Source organism: Lissotriton helveticus, chromosome 8, assembly GCF_964261635.1.
Source record: "Lissotriton helveticus chromosome 8, aLisHel1.1, whole genome shotgun sequence".
Classification (NCBI taxonomy): domain Eukaryota; kingdom Metazoa; phylum Chordata; class Amphibia; order Caudata; family Salamandridae; genus Lissotriton; species Lissotriton helveticus.
Genome location: NC_136069.1, coordinates 607,994,543 through 608,019,169, shown reverse-complemented (window position 1 = coordinate 608,019,169; position 24,627 = coordinate 607,994,543). Strand labels below are relative to the sequence as shown.

Below are 24,627 nucleotides of genomic sequence, written 5' to 3'. Positions count from 1 at the left end.
CTTAGCTGTGGTCAGTGTTGGTGCATCAATCTACAGTCATATTCCACTGACTAAGGGCCCCATGCATTAACCGAAACACCAGTCGCAAACGAGCAGATTCACAGAATCCGCCCCTTTGCGACTGGTACTTTTGCATTTGGGATGCATCGCCCCAAATGCAAAAATCGCTATTTAAGTAATCGCTAAACTAGCGATTACTTAAATTGTGATTGCAGTTAGAGAATCACAAATTGCGATTCACTAAATGCAATGCATGATGCAATCACAAATAGCGATTTCGCTATTAGGGGTCGTAAATTACCATCAATTTGAACTTGATGGTAATTTGGTGAAAAGCATTTTTCAAACTTCCATGATACACAGACACATGCCCTTGGGGCAGGTGTGTGCGCAACATCTGCACACATGCATATTTCAGGGATGCAACAGGGTGTCCTTTTGGTACCCTTGCACCCTTGAAATTGCATGCACAAATTCCCATTCATTCCTATGGGCCTGTAGGCCCATAGGAATGAATGGGAAGCAATTAATTAATTGCGACTCGCAATTTGTGAGTCGCAAATAAGGAAGAAATGCGTTACTTACCTGTAACTGCAGAAATCCAGTATTGGTATCTTTCATAGATTCACATGCCTGAATCATTCCCCGTCGTCGGGATGGGAGTCCCCGGGACATAAATAAAGTAATGTCCCATTAGACATATAGAGTAATAGGCCAAAGGCCCCACATTAGTAACATATCCATGTCCTTTTGTAAAAAGGACCAAACGCTAGAGAAGAGCCAATCAGCTATCACCTCCCTCTAGAACCCTCCTGGAAGGAGCTCCTGTCCCTCAGACTTTCATAAGCACCGTACTAAGTAGGCGTATTACTGAGAGAATTAGATGAGTCCTTCCAGGGGAGGCGGGAGGGTTGCATGTGAATCTATGAAAGATACCAATACTGGATAACTGCAGTTACAGGTAAGTAACGCATTTCTTATCCAGTATTAGGGTATCTTTCATAGATTCACATGCCTGAATCAGAGTAGCAAGCAATAATAAGCACATTTGGAGAAGTGTGGCTCAATGGTTAGAGCGGCAGACCCAGATGCAGAGGTCTGGCCCGGGACCAGGGTTCAATTCCCGCCTCGGCGGCTCTTGGACTTAATTTCCCTGGACCTGAAAATTCTCGCCTCGTGCCTAGTCTAATCATGGGTCCCACTCTGTGACTCTGGGCAATAGCTTGCTTAATCTCCAAACGGCCCCAGCAGCGCTTGGATGCCTGGCTTCACCTTGGGGGTGCCCAGGAGTGGACATTTCACAGGAAAGCCAGGATAGGTTCCACAGCGGTATGAATACAGCGCTACGAGACCTCTGGGTAGAAGTGCGCTATATAAATACAAACACATTTACATTTCAGATGGTACAGCATATACAAATTCACCAGATAATAACATATTAAAGTGACACATAGAAAGCATCAAATTGTAATCAAAGATACCATTAAGAAATACAATAGAGAAATGTGCGTATACAAGAAAGGATGGCGGGATGAAAAGAAGGCTCACCTCTATCGAAATAGATGACGGAGTACTGCTTGTCCCACTGCAGCATCCTTCATGAGTTCTGTATCCAAGCAGTAATGCTTGGTGAATGTATGCGGCGTCTTCCAAGTTGCTGCTCTGCAAATGTCTATGATAGGCACACCTGCGAAGAGCGCCATGGATGTAGACATCACTATAGTGGCATGGGCCCGTACTGTAGAATGCATGGGCTGCCCCGCCTGCTCGTGACAGAAAGTAATAGCTGCAGAGATCCAGCGAGAGATACTTTGCTTAGTGAGTGGAAGACCTTTTCTAGGTCGACTGTAAGCCACAAAGAGTTGGTTGGATTTGCGGAAGGTCTTTGTCTTCTCAATATAAAACTTTAGGCAGCGTTTAAGATCCAGAGAATGCAGAGTTCTCTCTGCCATAGTGCGAGGTTTTGGAAAGAAAGAGCGTAAGACTACAGGCTCGTTGAGATGGAAGTCTGACGGGACTTTCGGCACAAATTTTGGATTTGTTCGTAATATCACCCTGTCTTATTTGAATTGAAGGAAAGGATCTTGAATTGAAAAAGCCTGGAGCTCACTTACTCATCTTGTTTAGGTAAGGGCGAGAAGGAGCGCTGTTTTCCAAGGGAGGTGCTTAAGTTCAGCTCTGTGTATAGGCTCAAAGGGATGTTTAATGAGCTGAGAAAGAACTGTGCTGAGTTGCCGAGCGGGAGGTAAAGTCTTCACAGGAGGAAAAGTTCTGAACAGGCCTTTAAGAAACTGCTTGATCAATCTGTTAGACCAGAGAGAAGGGCCAACAGAAGATCTTCTGTAATGGGATATTGCCGCCAAGTGAACCCTGATGGAAGCGTGAGCAAGACCCGAGTTCGCCAAATGGAGAAGGTAAGGCAATATTTGTACTGGAGAAGAAGAAAAAGGGAGTATTTTCTGTGACTTGCCCCAAATCCAGAACCTTTTCCACTTTAAGGAGTATGTCTTGTTAGTACTGTCCACTCGAGCCCGAGCCATAACAGCTCTACAATCCGGCGGAATGTCTAGATTCTGAAATTCCTTGAACTCAGGAGCCAAGCGAATAACCTGAGAGATGCCGGATCCGGATGCTGGACTTGCTGGTGGTTCATTGTGAGGAGAGAAGAGAACGGTTTCAACCGGATTGGTGGTTCCAGGGAGAGAAGGTGAAGCTCTGTGAACCAATGCTGTTGTGGCCAAGCTGGGGCTATCAGAATGAGAATGCAAGGCCCCGCTTTCAATTTCCTGAGAACTCTGGGAATCATTGGAAACGGTGTGGAAAAGCGTATGCAAAGAAGTTGCACCATGCGATCGAAAATGCATTCCCTAGAGATCCCTTCTGGGCATGCCCGCTTGCGAAGTGTTGGCATTTGGCATTCTGCCTTGAAGCGAATAGATCTATGAGAGGAGTGACCCATTGTGAGAATATTTGGTTGAGAGTCCACTGGTCCAATTCCCACCCGTGACACGTTTTCTGTTGCCTGCTCAGAGAATCGGCCAGAACGTTGTCTGTTCCTGGGACGTACTCTGCCCGAAGGGAAATATTGTTGAGAATCAACCAGTTCCAGATTTTTTGCGACTCGTGAGAGAGTGTTAGGGAACGAGTCCCTCCCTGTTTGTTGAGATAGTGCATTGTCGTGGTATTGTCCGTACGCACAAGCACTAGAGAATTCCTGATTCTTGGTAGGAAAGATTGAAGGGCGAGGAAGACCGCTCGCAGTTCGAGGAGATTTTTATGAAATTTTTCTCGAAGGGGGACCGCTTCCCACTTATCTGCAGTTCTTGGAGGAAAGCTCCCCAAACTTCCAGTGACGCTTCTGTTGTGATGATATGCGGCGAAGCTGGAAGCAAGAAAGGCAAGCCTTGAGAAAGGTTCTGAGGACAAATCCACCACCGCAGAGCCTTGACCATTTGAGGGGTCATTCGTAAGACATCTTCAAATGCACCTGTGCATTGGACCCATTGAGCTGAGAGCGCCTCTTGAAGAGGGCGCATGAGGAGACGACAGTGTGGAACCAGTAAAATGCATGATGACATCATCCCGAGCAGGGACTTGAAAAGGCGAACTGTTAAGGACCTCTTGGAACTTATGAGAATAGCCAATGAAAGAAACCTGTTATTTCTTTCTTGTGACGGAAACGCCTTTCTCTGGGTTGTGTCGAGGGTAGTGCCTAGGAAATTTATTCGCTGGGAAGGCAGGAGGACCGACTTGTCCAGATTGAGTGTGAGTCCCAAGCGATCAAAAAGCTGTAGACAAGCGCTGGAAGACCTGGACGTGTCTTCTAGGGATGGTGCCTTGATTAACCAGTCGTCCAGATATGGAAAAACTTGATGGTGTTGTTGCCTGAGATATGCAGCCACTGGAGATAGGCATTTTGTAAAAATGTGTGGTGCAGATTTGAGCCCGAACGGTAGGACACGGAAACGAAAGTGTCTGCCCGCTACTGCAAACCTCAAGAACTTCTTGTGATTCCGGTGAATAGGGATGTGAAAATAAGCATCCTGAAGATCCAGAGACACCATGTAGTCTTCCGCATCTAGAAGTTGTATAACTTCCTGAATTGACACCGTACGAAACAACTGCTTTTCAAGAATCTGTTGAGGGATCTTAGGTCTAAAATTGGTCTCCATTTTTTCTCCATTTTCTGTATCAGGAAAAACGGGAGTAAAATCCTTTCCCCCGTTGAGAAAGAGGAACTCTTTCTATAGCTCCCTTCTGGAGCATAAGTGAAATCTCCCGGACTAGAATACATAGATTTTTGTGAAGCATAGGTCGGGTCCGTTGTAATTTGTTTCCAATTTTTCAGAAAATGGGAAATTCTTCCTCCAACTTTTGAGGGTGGAGATGAAATGGAGACTGGCTGAAGTGAAGGGTCATTGTCGCCGAGCAGCACCTTTCTGTTGACCCTTGCCACGAAAGGAGGATTTAGTATAGGACGATTGCTGCTGCTGACGCTGTTGGTATTGTGGTCGATATTGTTGACCACAAAAGTAGGACGACCGATTCTGGTAATAACCTCTAGAAGAGGACTGCCCTCTCCCTCTTGAGCCACGAAAGGAAGGATTTTTGATTTGGAGGGTACCCAAAGCTCTGGGCGTGTCGGTATCCTTTTTTATACCTTGGAGAGCTTCATCTATATGCGGCCGTAAAGAAGCTGGCCATCATAGGGCATATCCAAAGTTTTCGTTTGTATTTCAGGTCGAAATTAAGTTGCTTTCAACCAACCCTGGTGTCTTAACACTGCTGCGCCAGCCAGCTGTCGAATCCCAGTAGATGCGATATCAATCGCGCAATCTACTATTTCCGATGCCGATCGTTCACTTTCAAGCAAGATCTTTTTAGCTTCTTCTTTTGATTCTTCCAGCAAGGCTGCCAGATACGGAGCTATGTCTGCCCATAACTGTCTGTTATAACGTCCTAACAGTGCCAAGGCATTGGACGCCAATACAGTTAACGCTGACATTGAAGGAAAACGCTTTCCGATGTTATCAAGCTTTCGGCCTTCCTTATCTGGAGGAGCGGTTAGTGGGGCAGAAGGATTTTTTGATTTTCTTTGAGCGGCCTGCGTTATGACAAGAGTCCGGTTTGGGATGTCCTATCAAGCAAGCTGGAGCAGTATCGGGCGCTCTGTATTTTTTATCCAGGCGAGGCGATACTGGGGGCACTGAGGAAGGGTTATGCATAATCTTCACACCCTGACCCCATAAGTATTCTATCATGGGTATAGATCTGACCGATTTCTTGAAAGGCTCCTTAAAATCATACAAGAATCAATCTTGTTGTTGTGAAGTCATGGGTATTTGAAAACGTTGCGCCACTCTCTCAACTATGTTATGAAATCCCCCGATGTCCTCAGGTGGCGAGTCAGCCTGGGCAGGCACCGGAGAAGCAAGACAGGGAATGACATAGTCGTCCCATTCATCATGGGTAGACTGGGAATCATGGAGTTCCCCCTCTTCATGCGGATCTTCCTCCTCCTCATCAGTAGATGGAGGATGCGGCGAAACGACAGGCTCCGGCTGTAAATTCAAAGGTGGAAGCCGTGGTCTTGGTGGTGGAGACACCGTTGGGGGTTGAGTTTTAGGAGATGTAGGAAACCTCTGTTTATAGTCTGTAATGAGGAACTGTAGGTCTGACACCAAGGATGCTGGTAGGTAAACCATAGGCGGAGGAGGCGGCTGGTATTCTTCCCAATAAGCTGTCCGATCCTCCTGATCTTGATCCTCCTCATCTGAACTATCTTGGTACTTTACATTAAGTTCAGAGGGGCTTGTCGCGGTTTGAAACATACTGCCCTCGTCAGAATCCTCCTCTTCCAGAAGACATGCTGGATGCAGTGGTTGGAGCCTACTTGAAGTCAGGGCCGGTGTCAACGTACGCTTCGTGATTTTTAGATGTACGTATGTACTTTTTAAATTTGAATCCGTCGTCGTCGACGGTGTGGTCATCGACGGTAAGACTTCGACAGGTTTCATTGCCGATGGAGTTATCGTCGACGGAGCCGTCGTCGACAGCACTGCCGTCGACGATGGAGATTTCGTCGACTGGGTTGTCTTCATCGACGGAGCCTTCGTCAACGATGGAGTAGACATCGACGGGACAGTCTTAGTGGTCGAGCTGTCAGCGACCGTAGCGTCGACGGTTGCTTGGACGTCGCCGATGTCTTCCTTATCTTTATTGTTGACGACACAGTCTTACCAGCCGTCGACGATGGAGTCGTCGTCGTGGATAATGAAGACGCCGCAACAGACGTGGAGACAGTCCTTTCTTCGACGAAGTCACACATAAGGCCATAGACACAGATCTTCTCGTCGCTAAAGCCACCATCGACGATGTCGTCGTCGACGGAGTGGAAGAAGTCTTCTTAACCACCTGAGAGGACACCTTTGATGGTAGAGCCTTAGAATGTACCTCTGAAGACATTTTATGTGTCTTCTTCTGAGGAGGAGGCTGCAACAAAGGGCCTGGAGAAGCTTCCCTTGGTCTTTTTTGAGAGGATTTGGAGGATATGGAGGAACCCTCACTCTCCTCAGAAGACTCCAGTTGGTCTTTATCTTTAAGCCTCTGCAGCCAAATTAAGAGGCGTCCCTCCTGATCTTTGAGGGTCTTAGTGGAAAAGGTACGACATACCTTGCAGTCCTTGGAAGAGTGGTCCAAGTAATGGCAGTAGAGACAAACTTTATGCTGGTCATCCACATGAAGTCTCTTTTTACCACAGGAACCACAGTGCCTAAAAAGGCCTTTCTTAGGTGTCTCAGCCATTGAAGAACCAAAGAACTTCAATCAGAAGATGTAAATATGAAGCAAGAAAACACTGGAAATCCAGAAGAGAAGTAAACTGAGCAGAGCTCAGAGGAGACTCCCTTAGCAACACATGCGGTAGAAAATTTGAGGGACAGGAGCTCCTTCCAGGAGGGTTCTAGAGGGAGGTGATAGCTGATTGGCTCTTCTCTAGAGTTTGGTCCTTTTTACAAAAGGACATGGATATGTTACTAATGTGGGGCCTTTGGCCTATATGTCTAATGGGACATTACTTTATTTATGTACAGGGGACTCCCATCTGATGACAGGGAATGATTCAGGCATGTGAATCTATGAAAGATACCCTAATACTGGATAAATTCTCGGTATAGAACATATTCAATTACAAAGAGGCTGAGACTGTAGCATACTTCTCTAAGAATCTTTTACAGTGGGTAATTCACACTCCCTAATTTTACACAATGTGTTACTCGAGGGAGCAGGTGAGGCAGCTGAAGACTGTAGACCGATGACCTTGCCTGCAGTGGCTCTTCATCAGAGTGAAAGCACTATATCCCTAGAACTCTGCCTATACTTTGAGAAGCAGTCCCAGTACTACATGAGAACTCACAATCTGTCACTGTCTGCTCGGGGGCCAGTGAATGTAACAAAGCAAGCTGCTCTGAACACTGCCAATTTCATTTTGTGTATGTCCAACCCAAAGTCTCGTGGTGGTGGTGCGGATGGACATGGGTGGTGGTGCTGCAGATAAAATTTGAAAAAAACAGGTTTGAGAATAGGCAGTACGTTGATTAGGTAAGAGGTTCGGTTTGGACCACCTAGCCTCCTACTGGGATTTTTTGGTGGTGGTGATGTGGGCTAGGATGCATGTTAGTCAGTCCTCTCTGAAGCGGTCAGCTTATTGTTGTGGTGTCAATGTTTGAGAGGGAATTAATGCCCAGGGAGCACCTCGACCAAGTGCCTTTTGTAGAACATAAAGAACCATCAAAGGCGCTCTGTTCCTCAGCTCAGGAAATAATAATAATAATAATCCACATTTGTAAAGCGCACAATCACCCGTAAGGGTCTATAGGCGCTGGGGGCCGTCGGGAAGATTAAGCGAGCTATTGCCCAGAGTCACATGGTGCTGGGCTAACCTGCCGCCGGAGCCGGGGATCGAACCCTGATCCCCGGATTCCAGCGTCAGACGCCCTGGCCGCGGCGCCACACCTCTCCCTTACACTCTCATATAAGCCTGTGGAAGCGCTACCTCGGAGTGTAGTGCAGGATAAGGTACTGGGGCTAAACTTTAACGCAAGCTCTGCTGTACCACAAAATTACTTAGTGCAACCTTAGTTGCACCACAAAGTACAGTAATTTTCAGAGAAAGTTCTCACAGAGGAAACTCCAGAAAAATCTTGAACCACTGATAATGGATGAATGCAAATGGGCTCCAGTGAAGAGAGGCTTACATAGTCTATTTTTTCTCATGTGGAAGCCCACCACTCCAGAGAAGACAAAAATGCGGCTGTGACTTAATTATTCAGTAGGAGCTTCTTGATGGAATACACTGAAAGGGATCTGCAGTGAAAACACGTAGAACATGGGGTGCCTTGGATTTTATTTTCTTAATTTCAGATGAGTCTTAAGTCTGCATTCAGGTCTTAGCCACAAGTGACTGAGTGGTATGTTGTCTTCCTCACAATGAAGTCCCCCCTTCAAAAATCTTGACTGATTTAAGATCTCAGCACTAGGCTAGTAAAGAGTGGCAGATGTATGAAAATAAAACTAAAACTGGGTGAATTGGAGTAAGTTGCCGAAGAGACAAAATCGAAATGTTCTGCAAAAGGACAGCTCTATGCCATCGTATGGGTGCGCTGCGCACCACTACATTTATATACCTATAGGAATTCTCTTAATTTATTATCTAGTCTTTGAAAGCAGTTAATACAAGTAAACAAAAGTCATATACAGATAGACTTGAAAATACGAGATCAGAAATCAGACTTGACTCCACTCTCCATTTCTCACGTGATAAATACAGAATGATGCTTACCTAAGACACAAGTAATAAGTGACTTCTTTAACACCTTCAATGCTACAGGATATTTTTCTCCTGTGCTGCAAATCGATATTTTCCATTGTTCATGACAAGGTCAGCTCGTCATAAGCACAGCTCCAGTGTACTGCATGACGAGCTGACCTTGTCATAAGCATGGAACAGGTTAATCAGAACACATTTTGCTGAAAAGTTCTCGGCGATCTATTTTCTGCCAGCCTCCATCATTGAATTGGATGAGATAACAAGCGGAGATGGTTGTGAGACTGGACACAGAGGTGCAAACTTGGAGTTTGAGCACCTCAATATGATATGATAGCAATTTAGAACGCGAGACAGCTACTCCAAGGAGTGTCCCGGCGCGAGTAATGAGATTGGAATATGGAAAGGCTTTGATTTGCACAAAGAGCCAGGTTTTGAGTATCTTCTTGAAACGTGCGCCTCACTCATCATCCACAGCTCCAAAGGGAGCTGATTCCAGACTGTCGCACCCAAATAAGCTAGGGACCTTCCTCCTACTCTGACGCGCTGAATACTAGAGATCTCTGCCAATCAATTGTGCGGATTTCAGCGGTCTAGTGGGTTTATGGGAGCCAAATCTGGCTCTGAGGTAGAGGCGGCAGATTAATGTAGAGCATCATGTACTATTATCAGCACTTTACATTTAACTCTATCCCTGATGGACAGCCAATGTAGTGGATGCAAATCTAGGGAGATCCGTGATCTCATAGTAACATTCAGCAGAATTGCCACCGCATTCTAGATCACCTGGAGTTTGTCCATCAGGTACCCTGGTAACCCCAAATAGAGTGCATTACTATAGTCTAATCTGAAAATGTTATCAGCGCCTGGACTACCGTCTTCCTTGCTGAGAAGGATAAAAAAGGCAAACATTTCTTTAGGGACTTAATAATTCCAAAACAAGAGCCTACCAGCACATTTACTTGAGGCTTAAAAGGCAGCCGGGTATCAAATTTGATACCCAGATTTGTAAAAGTATCTTTCTGAGGCCTGTGACGGGGGAGGGGTGGGGGCATGGGGCGGCGAATGCACCATCAGGCCACAAGATTAGCCAAAAATCTGGTGGAATCGTCACAAAGATGGCACCTTTCTCACTTCAGCCTTTTTAAATGGCAGGCTCTAACTAACCAACTGATAGATGGATATCCCAAGCAAATGAAGGAGACGTGATGCACCACTACAGATGTTTTTAAGAGAGGTTAGGTGCCAGTGAGTAGGAATCAAATGAGGAACCACGAGAGGTGATGGAGCACTAAAGAGATTAGTGTTTTTGTGCCCTTGAGAGACTTGCGGTGGTGCATACTCAAGAATGGGCCATATTGGTAGGGAAGGTTTGCAGAAGGGTTACTAAGGATGTAGGAAGGGAGATGTCCAGGGAGTGGTGAGAGGCTGATATGATGATCTAAGTTTTGGTCGAATAGAAAGTAGTAGGTTCATCAGCAGATCATGTTTATTGTATAATATCTATGGTAATGCTAAACAAGATTGCGAGGCGCTGAAATATTAGTGGGTGTAAGAACAGAAGTTCTTGCATGGATCAGAAAGGTTGTGCCTCCCTGCCACTGCTTGACTGTTTAGTGGATATCTGGCAATCTGTGAGTCCATCCACTGAATGAAACTTTCAACTATAGAGCTAGGCTCTACTGGCAAGGAGGCACTCCAGAAATGTCACCCTATCCACAGCTGAGAGTGACTACTGCAAACATCAACTAGATTATGAGGGAGACTGGCAGTTGATGATGGCTGGTTATAGTCACAGGGTCAAATAACTTTCTGCCTGTAACGAGAAAAGAAGAGGAGTTTCAAAGCTCTCCTCTACAGAATCCATGCAATCTTCCATAACTGGGTTCTTACTGTACCCCAATCGTGTGGTGTGTGTTAAATCTGTTTTGCATGTGGTAAGACCATGTGCACGGTGTCTACTAAGGAGAGCGAATTGTTGCCCAAAATACAGTTATCCTTCAGATTGTCTTTATTCTACTGTGGTCCAGCATGTTCTATGCCCAAACTCCAAAATTGTAAGGTATCTGATGAGCTGGAGGCATCGGTTACTGGTCCCTGACAAACCGATTGTCCCTATACTATAAAAGAGCTCATTCTTGTGTTGTGGTAAGTGTTGCTTTGTAACACAAGGCCCTTGATTGAGGATCAGAGGGCTCACTGTAAAGCAGCCCATCATTACATACAAGCTTGACTTAACCAGCAGCTTCCCAGAACCAACTACCTGGTCATCCATTGGTCAGTGTTGTTGCTCTTGACCTCCTTATGGGGGTTTCTCAAGTTCTGACCTTGTGAAGATGGAGGCCAGAGTGTGTGCCAGACCACATCCAATATCCCTCAATTCACTCAAGTCATTGCCCACGAGGCAGTCCTCACTCTTTAAAGAAACAGAGCAGTCATGTGCTTACTATGTTCCTCACCCAAAGGATTCCTAGATGCTGCAAGCCTAACACAGGCCTGCAGAAATAAAATGCGCCTCACATATAACTGAAGCACTCCAAGTGCATGAAGTTCACCTGTCTGTCCCTTTGTAGCAAAAGATAGCGGCTGCAATATTTTGAATGGATGTCGAATAAGAGTCGTTTAACCTCATAACCCCAATGGAGTCTGATAACAGCTTGAAGATATAGCTGGCTCCACTGCTCTGCTACTATGCCCTATAAGATTTCCAGAAGTGATTTAAAACAATCAGGTGAACATAAACATATGACTTGGATACAAAATAATCCACAGAATGTGGTATAAGTTATTTCGGAATGCCCTTACTACAAACCAGCTAACCCTACAAAACCGGACCATTCATGGGATTAAGACAGACACCAAGGAATGTTTGAGTAAGCCTCCCCAATGCATCTCCCTTGCCCCAAAATATTTGTTTTAGATAGAAAGAGGGTCACACAGCAGGTTAGGATGGGGGGTAGGATGAAATGTTATGAGCACAGACAATAACTGCTTATCCTCGTCCACCCAAGTAATTCTAGTCTGGTATGGAAATAAGATGACTGGGCTAGCTAGTGGGTCATGCTGAGGTGCAAGGACAGAGTTATGTTTGGGTGCAATTATTTAAAAACTAGAATGGAAGCTCCAGTACTATAACAGTAGTGAGAGGTCAACAGCTGAAGGAGATGCTTTCATAGACCAGGGGGGTGACTGCTAGTACTGGATTAGAAGAGTACTACAGCAGGGCAGGATTGGCATGTGCCACATGAGATTTTAGTCTATCCGTGCAGCACCTCCTGATATTCCAGCACTGAGACACACTGGCAAAGCTGTGAGTGGGACCGCAGCAATGAAACAGTACGGTGCGCTGCAGGTTTGGTTAGAGGTACATTGATAATCTGTGCCCCTCAGTAGATCTGCATGTTTAATTTCTATTCCTTCCCTAGGTCTGTGAGGTTGCTGCCTCTGAAACACCTTTGTCTTCCTTCACACACTGCCTCACTATTTACTGAACTTAACTCCCATTCTTAACCTTCCCCCCCCCCCCCAACCGTTTCCTTTCCCTCACCCACTGTAATCCTGAAGGATGGTGGTGGGCATAATCCTGCTGCCTTCTGAGAAAGCAGGAAGCGGACGATGGGGTTTGTACCGATTTTCCACCTGTTACCTCTAAAGCAGATCGTGTATTTTGTCACTACCACACAGTCATTTAATGTATAAGTAGGACTTTACAATCCACATGGAATAAGCCATGCATAGTGAAAAGCCACAACATATATATATATATATATATATATATATATATATATATATATATATATATATATATATTGATTGATTGATTGCTTTATTTCGATATGCATATATCATAAAAGCAGTACAAAAGATAAAAACAGCATGTCGAAAAAAAGTATGACTGTACATTCGATGAAAGAATAAAACACATTAGATCAGCATAAATTAATTAAAAAAAGAGGATTAAATTGATATGGACAGTCTTCTATGTCTAATCAACCAAGCCCATTTTAAAAACTTGGCAACAGCACAAACAATGGGAGGGGCTGTATTGGTTAAAAGAATCCAGAGGGCAACGGAGTACTGGCGGGTACCCAATTCTCTGCAGATAGGACCAAGCCATCGTGATCTGGGGCGACCATAGTCCGGGCATTCGAAAAGAAAGTGTGGCACCGTCTCTGATTTATCGGGACAGAGAGCACAAAAGCGTGATGAGGACTGGGGTTTATTCCACCTGGAGCAGAAGTCGGCCAAGGGTAGGGTTCCTAACCGGAATTTGATGTACAAGGACCGATCCATGGCGATTGTTATTATGTCCATGTACGGCTCGTAGGTGACGACATCTTTTATCAACAGAAAGGCTGCGGTGGTTTTGCAGTGCTGCTGGCTACTGATGCGCTTCACACCAACCCACTCCCAAAAAAGTTTTTTTAAGGTCTCCTTCGGGGGAGCGGAGTGGCTATGCCAGCAGGAGTCCAGGCCTAGGTCCCCTAAAAGATGTTTAATGTCCTTCAGCCATTTGATGCTATGCCAACCGTCAGAGTGCATCACCTCAGCTAGACCATTGGCATAAGATTTTAGCTCAGGAACCCTCCACAGGCGAGCCCAGAGCAAGAGGGGTCGAAGACGGGCCTGATCCCTTATAGCTTTGCAGCCAGTATCCATGAGCACTGGGATAGTCGGACTACTCGAAGGAATGGCAAGGAGATCTTTAATGAATTTGTTTTCGGCCTTGCTCAGTAAATCCACTTTGCCCAGGCCCCACAGTTCGGCTCCATAGAGTGACGCAGGGACCGCGCGTGCTTTGTATATGTCTAGTAGAGGGGCAACACAGTGTTTTGTTGAGTTGTTGAACTCCTTGAGGAGGGCCCCCCCCACCCTTTTGTGGACCATTGTCATTTTATTGATGTGGGCGGTCCAGCTCATCGCGTTGTTAAGTCGAATTCCCAGGTAGTCGAATTCTGCCACTCTTTCAAGGGGTATAGAGTTCAGAATGGGAGGGCGGCCAAGTTTGCGTGGTGGATGCATAACTAGGTACTTGGTTTTTTCCACGTTGATGACAAGTCCCTTAGTGGTGCAAAAGTCCTGAAAGCGGTTCAGTAGTGTCTGGAGACCTTGGGGGGTTTTGGAGATGAGGAGGGTGTCGTCGGCGAACAGCAAGGTTGGAATTTTTACGCCTCCCAGAGTGGGGGCGTCTGCTGGTTCCCCGAGTAGGTGATCTACCACTCCATTGATATAGAGGGAGAATAGGGTGGGGGCCAGGACACAACCCTGCCTTACTCCCCTCTCGACCCTGATCTTATCGGTCTTTTCCCCGTTCAACCCCCATCTGACCTGGGCATAGGTGTTGTTGTGCAGTTTGATAAGGAGGTTTAATAAATACGGGGGCATCCCCAGTCCGTGAAGCACCCTCCAAAGTTCCTCCCTAGGAACCAGGTCAAAGGCAGTCTTTAGGTCAATAAAGGCCAAATAAAGACTGCCTTTGCCCAGCTCCACCACCTTCCAGTGTAGTAGCAGGAGCCTAAAAACCTGTTCGATGGTTCCTGTGCCTGGACGGAACCCGGCTTGCATATCGGACAGGATGTGGTTATCGTCCAACCATTGTGAGATCCTCCCCAAAATGGCTTTCCCCGCCAGTTTCTGGCTCGAGTCTATTAGGCTTATGGGCCTGTAATTCCCAGGTAGATCCCGGCTGCCCTTTTTGTAGATGGGGACCACCTCCGCACCTCTCCAGGAATCTGGTACAGGGCCTCCCACAACGATTGCATTGAGGAGTGCAGAGATTAGTGCCCCCCATTCTTCCGGATATGCTCGGAGGATATCGCCTGGTAGGCCATCTGGACCAGCTGCTTTTAATGGTACCAAGGTTTTAATCTGCTTTGTAACCTCCAAAACAGAAAAAAATTCCAGATCTTGGACTAGGGTGAAGGGCGGGAGGTTAAAAGGGTCGTTTAGTCGGCCTTCAGCTGCAGAATAGAGTTTTTGGAAGTGGGAGAACCATGTCTGGGCATTGATAGTACAGGTCCTCAGGGTGTCATCGGGACGGTTCCTATTGCCCACCAAGTCCCAAAAACCTTTGGCGTCTTTCCCACGACTGGCAGCCAGGAGGTCCTGCCAGAAGATATCCTCCCACTCCATCTTAGCGTATTTTTGGCAGAGTGCATAGTGTCTCCTGGCCACCCTAGTCTTGGACGGTAGTTTGGACTTGACTGCTTCAATGAGAAGTGACTTCGCCTCCCTGCACTTCTGATTGTACCAGCCCTGTCTAGCTCGTGAGCTTGGATTCCTTCTGTTTGTATTGGCTGGAACTACAAAGAGGTCACTAATAGCCTGGGTTATGGTACAGAACCTTGGGGCCACCTCCAGTAACCCATCCTCTTGGGGTCAAGATTGGCTAGGGCTGAGGCAAGAAGCTGCCTGATGGCAGAAGTTTTCTCCTCTGAAAGTGCCAACTTCGCCCACTTTAGCCGCCGTCCACAGTTGGCGACAACTGACAGGTCCGGGGCGGGGTTACGAGAGGTTATACTCGCGGTGCTAGTTAGCCACCTGTGAGACAAGGTGAGAGAGAGGAGATTGTGATCACTCTCGACAGATGGTATAATCACCATGTCCTCCACCATGCTCCACAGGTGCATGTCAAGGAGAAGGTAATCGATCCGTGACGTATGCCCTGGCCTATTGTAGGTGTGGGCCCCTGCTTTGTCGGACCTAGTCCTGCCATTGGCAGCCCTCAGACCAAACTCCATAGCTAATGAGTTGATCTGGAGGGCCACTTCTGTCCACTTTTTGATGGGACTGAGTTCAAGGGACGGAATCCCCCACCTGGTGTCATGTTCCTCTTGATCAGTTAAAATTTCGAGGTCCAGGGGCTCAAAGGTACAATTGAAATCGCCCGCCAACAAGGTACAAGACCTGTGCGGTGACGAGCGAAGCTGGGCTTCTAGACAGGCTATTACTGGGGATTCTCTACCCCCCTTTGTGCCTCGGGCGTAAATGTTAAAAATATTTAGGATGACTCGGCCCTGGGGATTTTTCAACAATATGTTGAGGAGATCCGGGCATTTGGTATCCCGCTCCACCACCCTGCAGTTAAGTTCTGAAGCCACCCAAATTAAGAGGCCACCCGAAGGGCGGCCCCTACCAGTTGTACTAAGAACTGCTGGCAAAAAGTGGGTGGAATATCCTGCCTTGTGCAGGGGCACCCCACTCCAGGTTTCCTGGAACAGGCATATGGAGTGTAGCTCCACTAGCGCGTTCCAGTCCGGCAGCGCTAGCTTACTCTCGAGGCCTGCCACATTCCAGCTGAAAACCCTAATCGGGGGGTCCGTCACAGCCGCAATGCTACAGTCCTCGACAGGGTGGAGCGTGTCCACAACACCCACACCAGGGAGGCTAACCAGAAGGTCAGAAAATGCCCCGATCTCCCCTTGCTCTTTTTCAGACTCGACAGTAGCCTGGCTTTGTGATGTAGTCGAGGGGCTACCAGTTTTGAGGAGGGGTGTAGGCTCGGCAGCAGGGCTCAAAGCCACAAGGGCCTCCCCGGGAGCGTCACAGAGTCAGCAACCCCAGGAACCCCAATTCTGTGTCACTGGGGCTGGATATAACTGCTGTGAGAAGACTCCCGGGGAAGGATGACAGTGGACGATGTTTTCTACGAGAAATTGACCCCCAGGACTACTATTATAGGGGAGTTGACCAAGATGGATGGTAGGAGTGGTCGTGATTGTCCGTGGGTAGAAGAATGTTAAGTCGACTGCATCGACACCCATTCCAGCCGTAGATCGCCCTTGGGAGCATATCAAATGGGCGACTCTTGCGTCTTGGAAATTAACCACCACACAATCCCCTTCAAGAGATTTTTTCCCGTGTCCGATCCATCCCACCCTGCGTACGCCAAGAATTATGCCATCCACTCCCGGAGGGAGGGGCCTGTTGATTTTCAGCCAATGGATGACCTTGTTCTTAAGCGCCTGATGGTTTTCCTGCTGGGTATTCCTAATAGGGGGGACTTTAGTGAGGATGACAACAAACGGGTGGCACTCAGGGGGGAGGTTAACTGGGGGACACTTTCGTGTAGGTTTCTGCGTAAAAGCCGATGGGGAAGGGTTTTTGGGCGGAAGGGTGGTGGGTTTAGCCTTAACGGTTGTCGCTGCACCACCAGTTTTGGCGTGTAAAGCGGCCCCAGGTTGAGAAGTTGGACCCGTCCCTCCCTTCTGATGTTTCCTTTGACCTAGGTTAGGCACAGGGGTTGTTACAACTGGGGGAGGAATGGCATGCACCTGGACAGCATGCGTGGAGACATTCGGACTTGACTGCCTCGAGCCATCCTGGAAGGCGGCCGAGGCAGCGTTCCCAAGAGCTGGTCGCTTGGGCAGCTGTGTCAACTGTTCTCCTGAAGGATGACTCACTAGATAGAGCCTCTTTCCCAGTGTTCCTATCTGTCCTATCCTCGCTGGGCTTCGGCTGTAATTTGAACAGGGTTTTCAGGGAAAAGAAGTTGTCCCTGGTAACCTGTTCAAAACGGTCAAGCCTATCCCCCAAACTTTTGACTTGGTCGATAAGTGGTACCAAAAGAGACCTGACCAGTTTCTCAATCGGCTCCAAAGAGAGACCCTCGTTGGCTAAGTCAGGTACTGCTGGGACCAGCAGGGGGGGTAGCACTGTGTCAGCTACGATTGGAGGGGCATTAAAGTTCCCAGGTGGTGCAGATCCTCCGGCCCCTGGGAGTGTGGGGCCCCTCTGGGGCTGATACCTGGCGTGCTTAATAAGCGTAGAGTGACAGCCCTTTCGGATGATGGTCGCCCTTTTCCCTTTCCTTTTCATAGGCCCCTGGATAGATCGAGACTTGGGCGAAAGTTGTGGATCGGGTGTGGGAGCGTCAGAGCAGTAATGGGACTGGATGCCAGAAGAACCGGCTATAGGATGGTCGGGGCGGGACTCTACAGCCACGGTACAAGGGCTGACGAGGTGAGAATCAATCAGCAAACTTTCTACCCCAGCTGTTCCAACCTCTAGTGGTGCAATATGAGAATCCCCAGGTAGATCCCCAAGCAATGGTGCAGGGGAAATGGAGATTGATGAGGACATCACTGATGCCGAAGAAGGACTTTTGGAAGGGGGGAAGTCAAAAGAGAGGCGCCGTTCTGATATGGCGATCTCATTGTCAATAACAGCCGCCACCCTAGTGAGGAATTTGTCCATAGAACCAAACATGGCACCCCCTGGGGCACTTTCGCCGCCACCCCTCAAGGCCTTACCGGAACGGGTTGACATGCTGGATTCCGGGCCCACAGTGAAGCACCACGAACTAGGACCTGTTGCAGTGGATGTAAAAGGGGTGGCCCAGCCCTGCCTCCTCCTGCCCCGGACGGCCACAGACGGCCCGCCCTCTGCCCGGGCTCAGCCCGGCGACGCCCGCGCGCGTCCGCGATGCGGAGAGAGCCTCCGCCTTTTGCAGCGCCTCCGGGCGCGTGATGACCGGAAACAGGTGGGCTGGCCTTGTGAAGCCTGCTGGGAGCTGCAGTTCCACCTCGCAGCCTCAGGGACCCAGCAGCCTCAACGGCGGTAGCAGCGTCAACTGCGGTGGCCCCCGGCGTCAGGTAAGAGTTTTCTGAATGCCCCCGCTCTCCAGTGAGAGCCTCCGCCTTTTGCAGCGCCTCCGGGCGCGTGATGACCGGAAACAGGTGGGCTGGCCTCGTGAAGCCTGCTGGGAGCTGCAGTTCCACCTCGCAGCGTCAGGGACCCAGCAGCCTCAACGGCGGTAGCAGCGTCAACTGCGGTGGCCCCCGGCGTCAGGTAAGAGTTTTCTGAATGCCCCCGCTCTCCAGTGAGAGCCTCCGCCTTTTGCAGCGCCTCCGGGCGCGTGATGACCGGAAACAGGTGGGCTGGCCTCGTGAAGCCTGCTGGGAGCTGCAGTTCCACCTCGCAGCGTCAGGGACCCAGCAGCCTCAACGGCGGTAGCAGCGTCAACTGCGGTGGCCCCCGGCGTCAGGTAAGAGTTTTCTGAATGCCCCCGCTCTCCAGTGAGAGCCTCCGCCTTTTGCAGCGCCTCCGGGCGCGTGATGACCGGAAACAGGTGGGCTGGCCTCGTGAAGCCTGCTGGGAGCTGCAGTTCCACCTCGCAGCGTCAGGGACCCAGCAGCCTCAACGGCGGTAGCAGCGTCAACTGCGGTGGCCCCCGGCGTCAGGTAAGAGTTTTCTGAATGCCCCCGCTCTCCAGTGAGAGCCTCCGCCTTTTGCAGCGCCTCCGGGCGCGTGATGACCGGAAACAGGTGGGCTGGCCTCGTGAAGCCTGCTGGGAGCTGCAGTTCCACCTCGCAGCGTCAGGGACCCAGCAGCCTCAACGGCGGTAGCAGCGTCAACTGCGGTGGCCCCCGGCGTCAGGTAAGAGTTTTCTGAATGCCCCCCCTATATATTCCAACGAACAGGGTGTCCCCTCACAAGGAAGCCAAGACATCATGAGGGTAAATTCAGCGCTTTAATGCATAAGCAGCAGCTTGGATGACAGGTCTTTCCACATCAGTTCTTGAACCTTGCCCGACGCGTTTCGCGCACACCTGCGCTTAATCATGGGCTCTTGAAAAAACATTTGCATCACCTTCAAAGTTATTTATATCCTAATGACCCGCCCCGCTGGGCGTGGACAGAACAACTGCCTCCTGGTCATTGTAGTGCTTTCAGTGTCTATTTGGTGCTTGCAGTGCTGCCTTGATAAAAATATTAAAACCACAGTGGGTGGTGAAATAGTCTGTGCACTCGAAGTTGCTCCGCAGAACTCATGCAGCGCCCCTCACGCCCTTTCAACTGCTTGACTCCAATCTGCGTCAGCAGAGGTCCGAAATTCCGGCAGGGCTTCCTTCACTGCAGGACTGGCCGTGAAATACTCCAACGAACAGGGTGTCTCCTCACAAGGAAGCCAAGACATCATGAGGGTAAATTCAGCGCTTTAATGCATAAGCAGCAGCTTGGATGACAGGTCTTTCCACATCAGTTCTTGAACCTTGCCCGACGCGTTTCGCGCACACCTGCGCTTAATCATGGGCTCTCGAAAAAACATTTGCATCACCTTCAAAGTTATTTATATCCTAATGACCCGCCCCGCTGGGCGTGGACAGAACAACTGCCTCCTATATATATATATATATATATATATATTATGTTATGTAGACAGAGAGGTACTTACCTTTAGCCGCTTCTTTGCAGCACACATTGTTGTCCATGTGCCTCTTTTATAACAAATGCATCTCTGTTATTGTTTCTTGGTCTATTATTTTTGTCATAACACATATCATGCATCTTTTCCAAGGCCGTCTTCTATTTAATCTTGGCTGGCATGGTCCTGAACCCTACTTTTTTTCAGGGATCTGACTTTTCTACGGTGTTGTAGTATTTAGCAGAAAATCTTCCCCTGAACTTTGAGGAAGTGCTTCCCAGCACCAGTACGGCTATGTTTCAGTACTTACATCATCATCCTCAACCTAGTCTTTCAGTAAACTAGGAGATTTTGTGATCTATTTCTAACATGGCGGAAGTATCCTCGAAGGCTGACTTACCCAGTTTTTTGGAGAGAGACTATTCTTTGGCTAGAGTTGAACTGTATCTTCTGGCTGCTGTTCAGTTGGACCTCATGTTGGTGAATTTGTCTGGCCATTCCTCTGTGGTTTCTGAGGATGCAACCTGCCCTTATAAAGAATTATGCTGTTCTCAACTTGATGATAAGAGCTGATATATATGCTGCCAACGCTTCCCATTAGTTAGCCAGATTTCTATTCGTTTGTTGTGGCTCATTGAGCAGATAAAGGCTGTTGTAGTTTATTAGCTACTACAGAGTTCTAGGCAAAGTTTTTGATTGATGTAACTTGTGACACACAGAAAGCATCAGCTTTTTCCACAGCATTCAGTGTCGCAGCTCTACATCTGATACAACTTTGAGGCTGGAAGGGCAACTGGGTTCAAAGGAATGGCTTTCTGCATTTTCCTTTTCAAGGATCCCAGCTTTTTGGTAATCAGTTGGAATATGTAATACAGTTTTACCATAATTGGGCTAGGTTGCTCCTGCTCGAAGCTAGTGATCCTACGTTCACTGTACAAACATTTGATGCTGTTCTTCCTTACCGCATAATGTGCCTTCCTGCATAGCCTGCTATATACCTGTTTATTGTATTACTCATCTAGTCTTATCTGCCTTGTCACCTTGTAATTATGTGATTATTCCTTGTTTTTTTTATTTTTATTCTTACTCGATTTGGTCATTGCTCTTCCGTCCTTCCTTCCATCATTTTTGTAAAGCGCTCTGATATCCTTCGGGATCTTGTTCGCGCTATAACTAAATAAAAAAACAGGTAAACCCTCAGCCTTGAGGGACAGCTTAGCCTTTCCATTCAGCCCCCCTCACTTCCAGGGCCGGACTGGGGAATCAAAGCAGCCCTGTCAAAAATGCTCAAATCAGCCTCGCTCCCTTACTCTTTATCTCTCTCCCTCTCTGATCTCTCGCCATCCCTCTCTTGAAACCCTCCTGTGACTGCTGTGATTAAACTCGTGTAAAGTGACAGAAGCGGCCCTGGGATCCAAACAACGGCCTCTAAAGGCTCCAACCCACTGGGGAAATGCCCAGTGGAATCATATGCCAGTCCTGCACTGCTTGCTTCAATCAAGCACATGGACCAACACATTTATGAAATGGGATCAGTGCACAAACTCGCAGTGATGTCCAGTGTGGTATGCATATACACATAATTAAATGTGCAGGACACTATAGCACAATGTGCAAACTTGCCCCTCTAAGACAATACTCGTGCTATATTTTCCCAGAGTAAAGCCATTTCTCTTACAGCTGGTCCTGGAATTATTATGTCAACAGTCATTCCACTTGTTTCATTGGTTTCACTTTCTTACCTCCAACAATGTCTCACTGCTGGTTGGGCCATGGTTAATTGGGAACTGTTTGCGTCCATCTATGCACATAACGAAAACATAAGTAAATAAAACGTCAATGAAATGCATTTGAATCCCTACATTCATATAATCAAGTGATAATTATAATGGTAATTAATGTTCTTCATTACAGTGTCCTCATCCAAGCAACAAACAAAGTGTACAATGATGAATGATAGTAAGAGTCTCTAAAGGTACAGAAAGGTAGCTTCCGTCTGATAGTTTACACAGATGTTTGTTTAAACGTTTTCTCAAAACAGATACAGAATAGTTAGAGATCAGAATGTCATTTCGGGGTAGAGAGAGAGCAGTGTGAAGGAACAAAAGCACAATAAAGCACATGGAGGCTGGGAGAACTGGGGAGGGGGATGGGTGGTAACTGGGTAAAGCCCCTGATACTAAAAGTAAGCTGCGCTGTTGATTATTGTGACTATTTGTTGGATACCTTGCTTTGATGATCTATGCCTTGGAGAAGAGGGGCGTGGGCAATATAGAACGAACGCAGTAAGCTGAGCTGTAGCTGAGGAAAGGGGTTAGACTCATTGCTAGGGGATTGTTTATGTTTGACAGTTGGGGGGGATGGGAGAAAAAGAAAAGCAGATGCAAGTCTATGTGATGGCCGATAATGGTTGGCGATGAGTGACATTCAGGCTAATACGGATTTCCTGACTTATGCCGCCCGGCCTCCGGGCTGTGGGCTAAATGGCCGTTTATTGTGCGTTGACGTATCATTCTGCAATAAAAATATATTTGGGGGAAAAAAAAAATGGAGGCTGGGAGAAAGAGAAAAGAAATTGTGACCCAGAACGAAGAGGATGAGTAGGGGCACTTGGTAAAATGAAAGAACATAGATAACATTTGAAAACAATACAAAAATAACTGAATCCAATCCACTTTCTTTATTGGAAAGTTTTGTGCTGAGTCGGACAAGTTACTTACCTTCGGTAACAACGTATCTGGTAGAGACATCGTCTAGCCAGATATTCCTTAATTTAGAATTTCCCCCAGGCTCCAGTCTGGATCTGGAGATTTTTCAGCATTACCTCTGCGCGCCGGGGGACGGGGTCGCATGGCTCTGCCCTGACGTCAACCATGGATATGACGTCAGTAGAGTCCCTCCCAGCGCTCTAACGTGAGTTTTCTACTGTGAAACTTTTCCGCGCCATAACGCAGAGCCACGTGTAAAACTGGACATGGAAACAGTGCGCCAAAAAAGATCAAAAACCTTTAAAACAATAATAATAATAAATAAATAAATAACACACAATGGGAAACATCAGAAATGGAGTATAGGTAAGTATAGGTAAAATACCCAAGACTGAAATAGAAACAAGGAGGAAGAGTAGAGAACTCCACCCATAAAAAGCCCCGCATAAGGGAAGAACCAAACCGTCATATGAGGTAAACAATAACGGACATGAATGCAAGGAAAATGTCTACAATCCTGCAAAAGAGAGTGTCCGACAATGCACACTAAATATGATCTATTGACAGTAAGAGTCAAAGAGCCACCAAACCAAGGAGACAAACTACAAGGTGGGGAAGAGGAATATGACCAACCCCCACACTGTAACATAATCAGGCTGTAAGAGTGTGCATGGAGATTGGAAAAGAAAGAGAGAGAGAGGGGGAGAGAGAGAGGGGGAGAGAGAGAGGGGGAGAGAGAGAGGGGGAGAGAGAGAGAGAGGGGGGGGGAGAGAGAGAGGGAGAGAGAGAGAGAGAGAGAGAGAGAGAGAACGCGAGAGAGAGATAGAGAGAGACGGAGAACAGAAGCCCTTCCTCACACCAGAGAGTGTGGATTAACCAATACCACGAAAAACGAAACACAGCCAGCGCTGTGGCGCAAGTTGGACCTGCAGGCACCCAGTGACTGTTAACGTACCCAGTGTCTGTGAACGTACTGTGTCATAACTGAAACCTGAAAAGAAATGGTTCGTTAAGTGGAAGAAAACAAACATGCTCCCAAGGGGCACTGGCTGTATGGCTATAACAGCAAACATAGATAACTGCTTGGAATCAAAGCTAAATGCTTGAAATGACCGCTAACAGCTGGAACGGTAATATACGGAAACACGACGAAACAGTCGGGGGGAAACCCACTCGTAAAATACTCTGGAGGATCTGCATCCTCAGAGACAGAAACAGTACTACGGATCCACCGTAAAACAAAACGCATTCCACGAATGCCAAAATGTAACTCAAACAGAGCCACGTTACCCTCGTGGGCCTGCACAGTTGTGAAGTCTTACAACAACATTTGGAGCACCAAGAAGCAAAAAACATATAGTTAAAAGTCTGTAGTGCAAACTACAGCGGGACCCCCTACAGGGTAGTGCAGGAAGACAACAATCTGAGAAGGAACCAGCTGGATCCTCAGCAAGGAAATACCCTACCCAGAAAGAACACTTCCTGTAGCATCGTAGAACGACTATACAATAACCACCGAATACCCCAAATAGGGTATGTCGCATCCCTATAAAAAGCAAGAGTACCTCTTGAGACTAGCTCCTCGACCGAGAAAAAGAAAATAAGGGTGAAAACAGCTGTCTTGCTGTACAGTCTATCTGGGAAAGAACAGCTTGAACACAGAGACTGACAGTAGGTAAGGAAGATAAAGCAGTGACAATACTGCAACCACTAACACCTCACTAAGCCTGCAACAAAAGGACTAGAGGAAATGCCAATTACTGAATACCAGACATGAGGCGCTGGACCGCCGAGTCAGTGTGGCTATCAAAAAGATGAACTTGTAAAAGGGTAAATCCTAAAGAGGTTCCTGAACATTGTCAGGGAAACTGCCATCATGTAACCAAGCATGGCGTCGTAGAGCAACTGATCTGGCCATAGCTCTACCTGGAGTCTGTGGTTTCTATGAC

The 24,627-nt window shown here is 47.6% G+C and overlaps 1 protein-coding gene across 1 annotated transcript in view; it reads right to left on the bottom strand.

Moving 5' to 3' along the window:
* The window catches only part of UCHL3 (ubiquitin C-terminal hydrolase L3), a 364,417-nt gene that overhangs the window by 5,360 nt on the left and 334,430 nt on the right, over positions 1-24,627 (bottom strand). Inside the window, exon 6 of the mRNA XM_078657433.1 lies at positions 21,713-21,771. Within this exon, the coding sequence (XP_078513559.1) occupies positions 21,713-21,771 (59 nt within the window). The remainder of the gene's footprint in view (positions 1-21,712; positions 21,772-24,627) is intronic.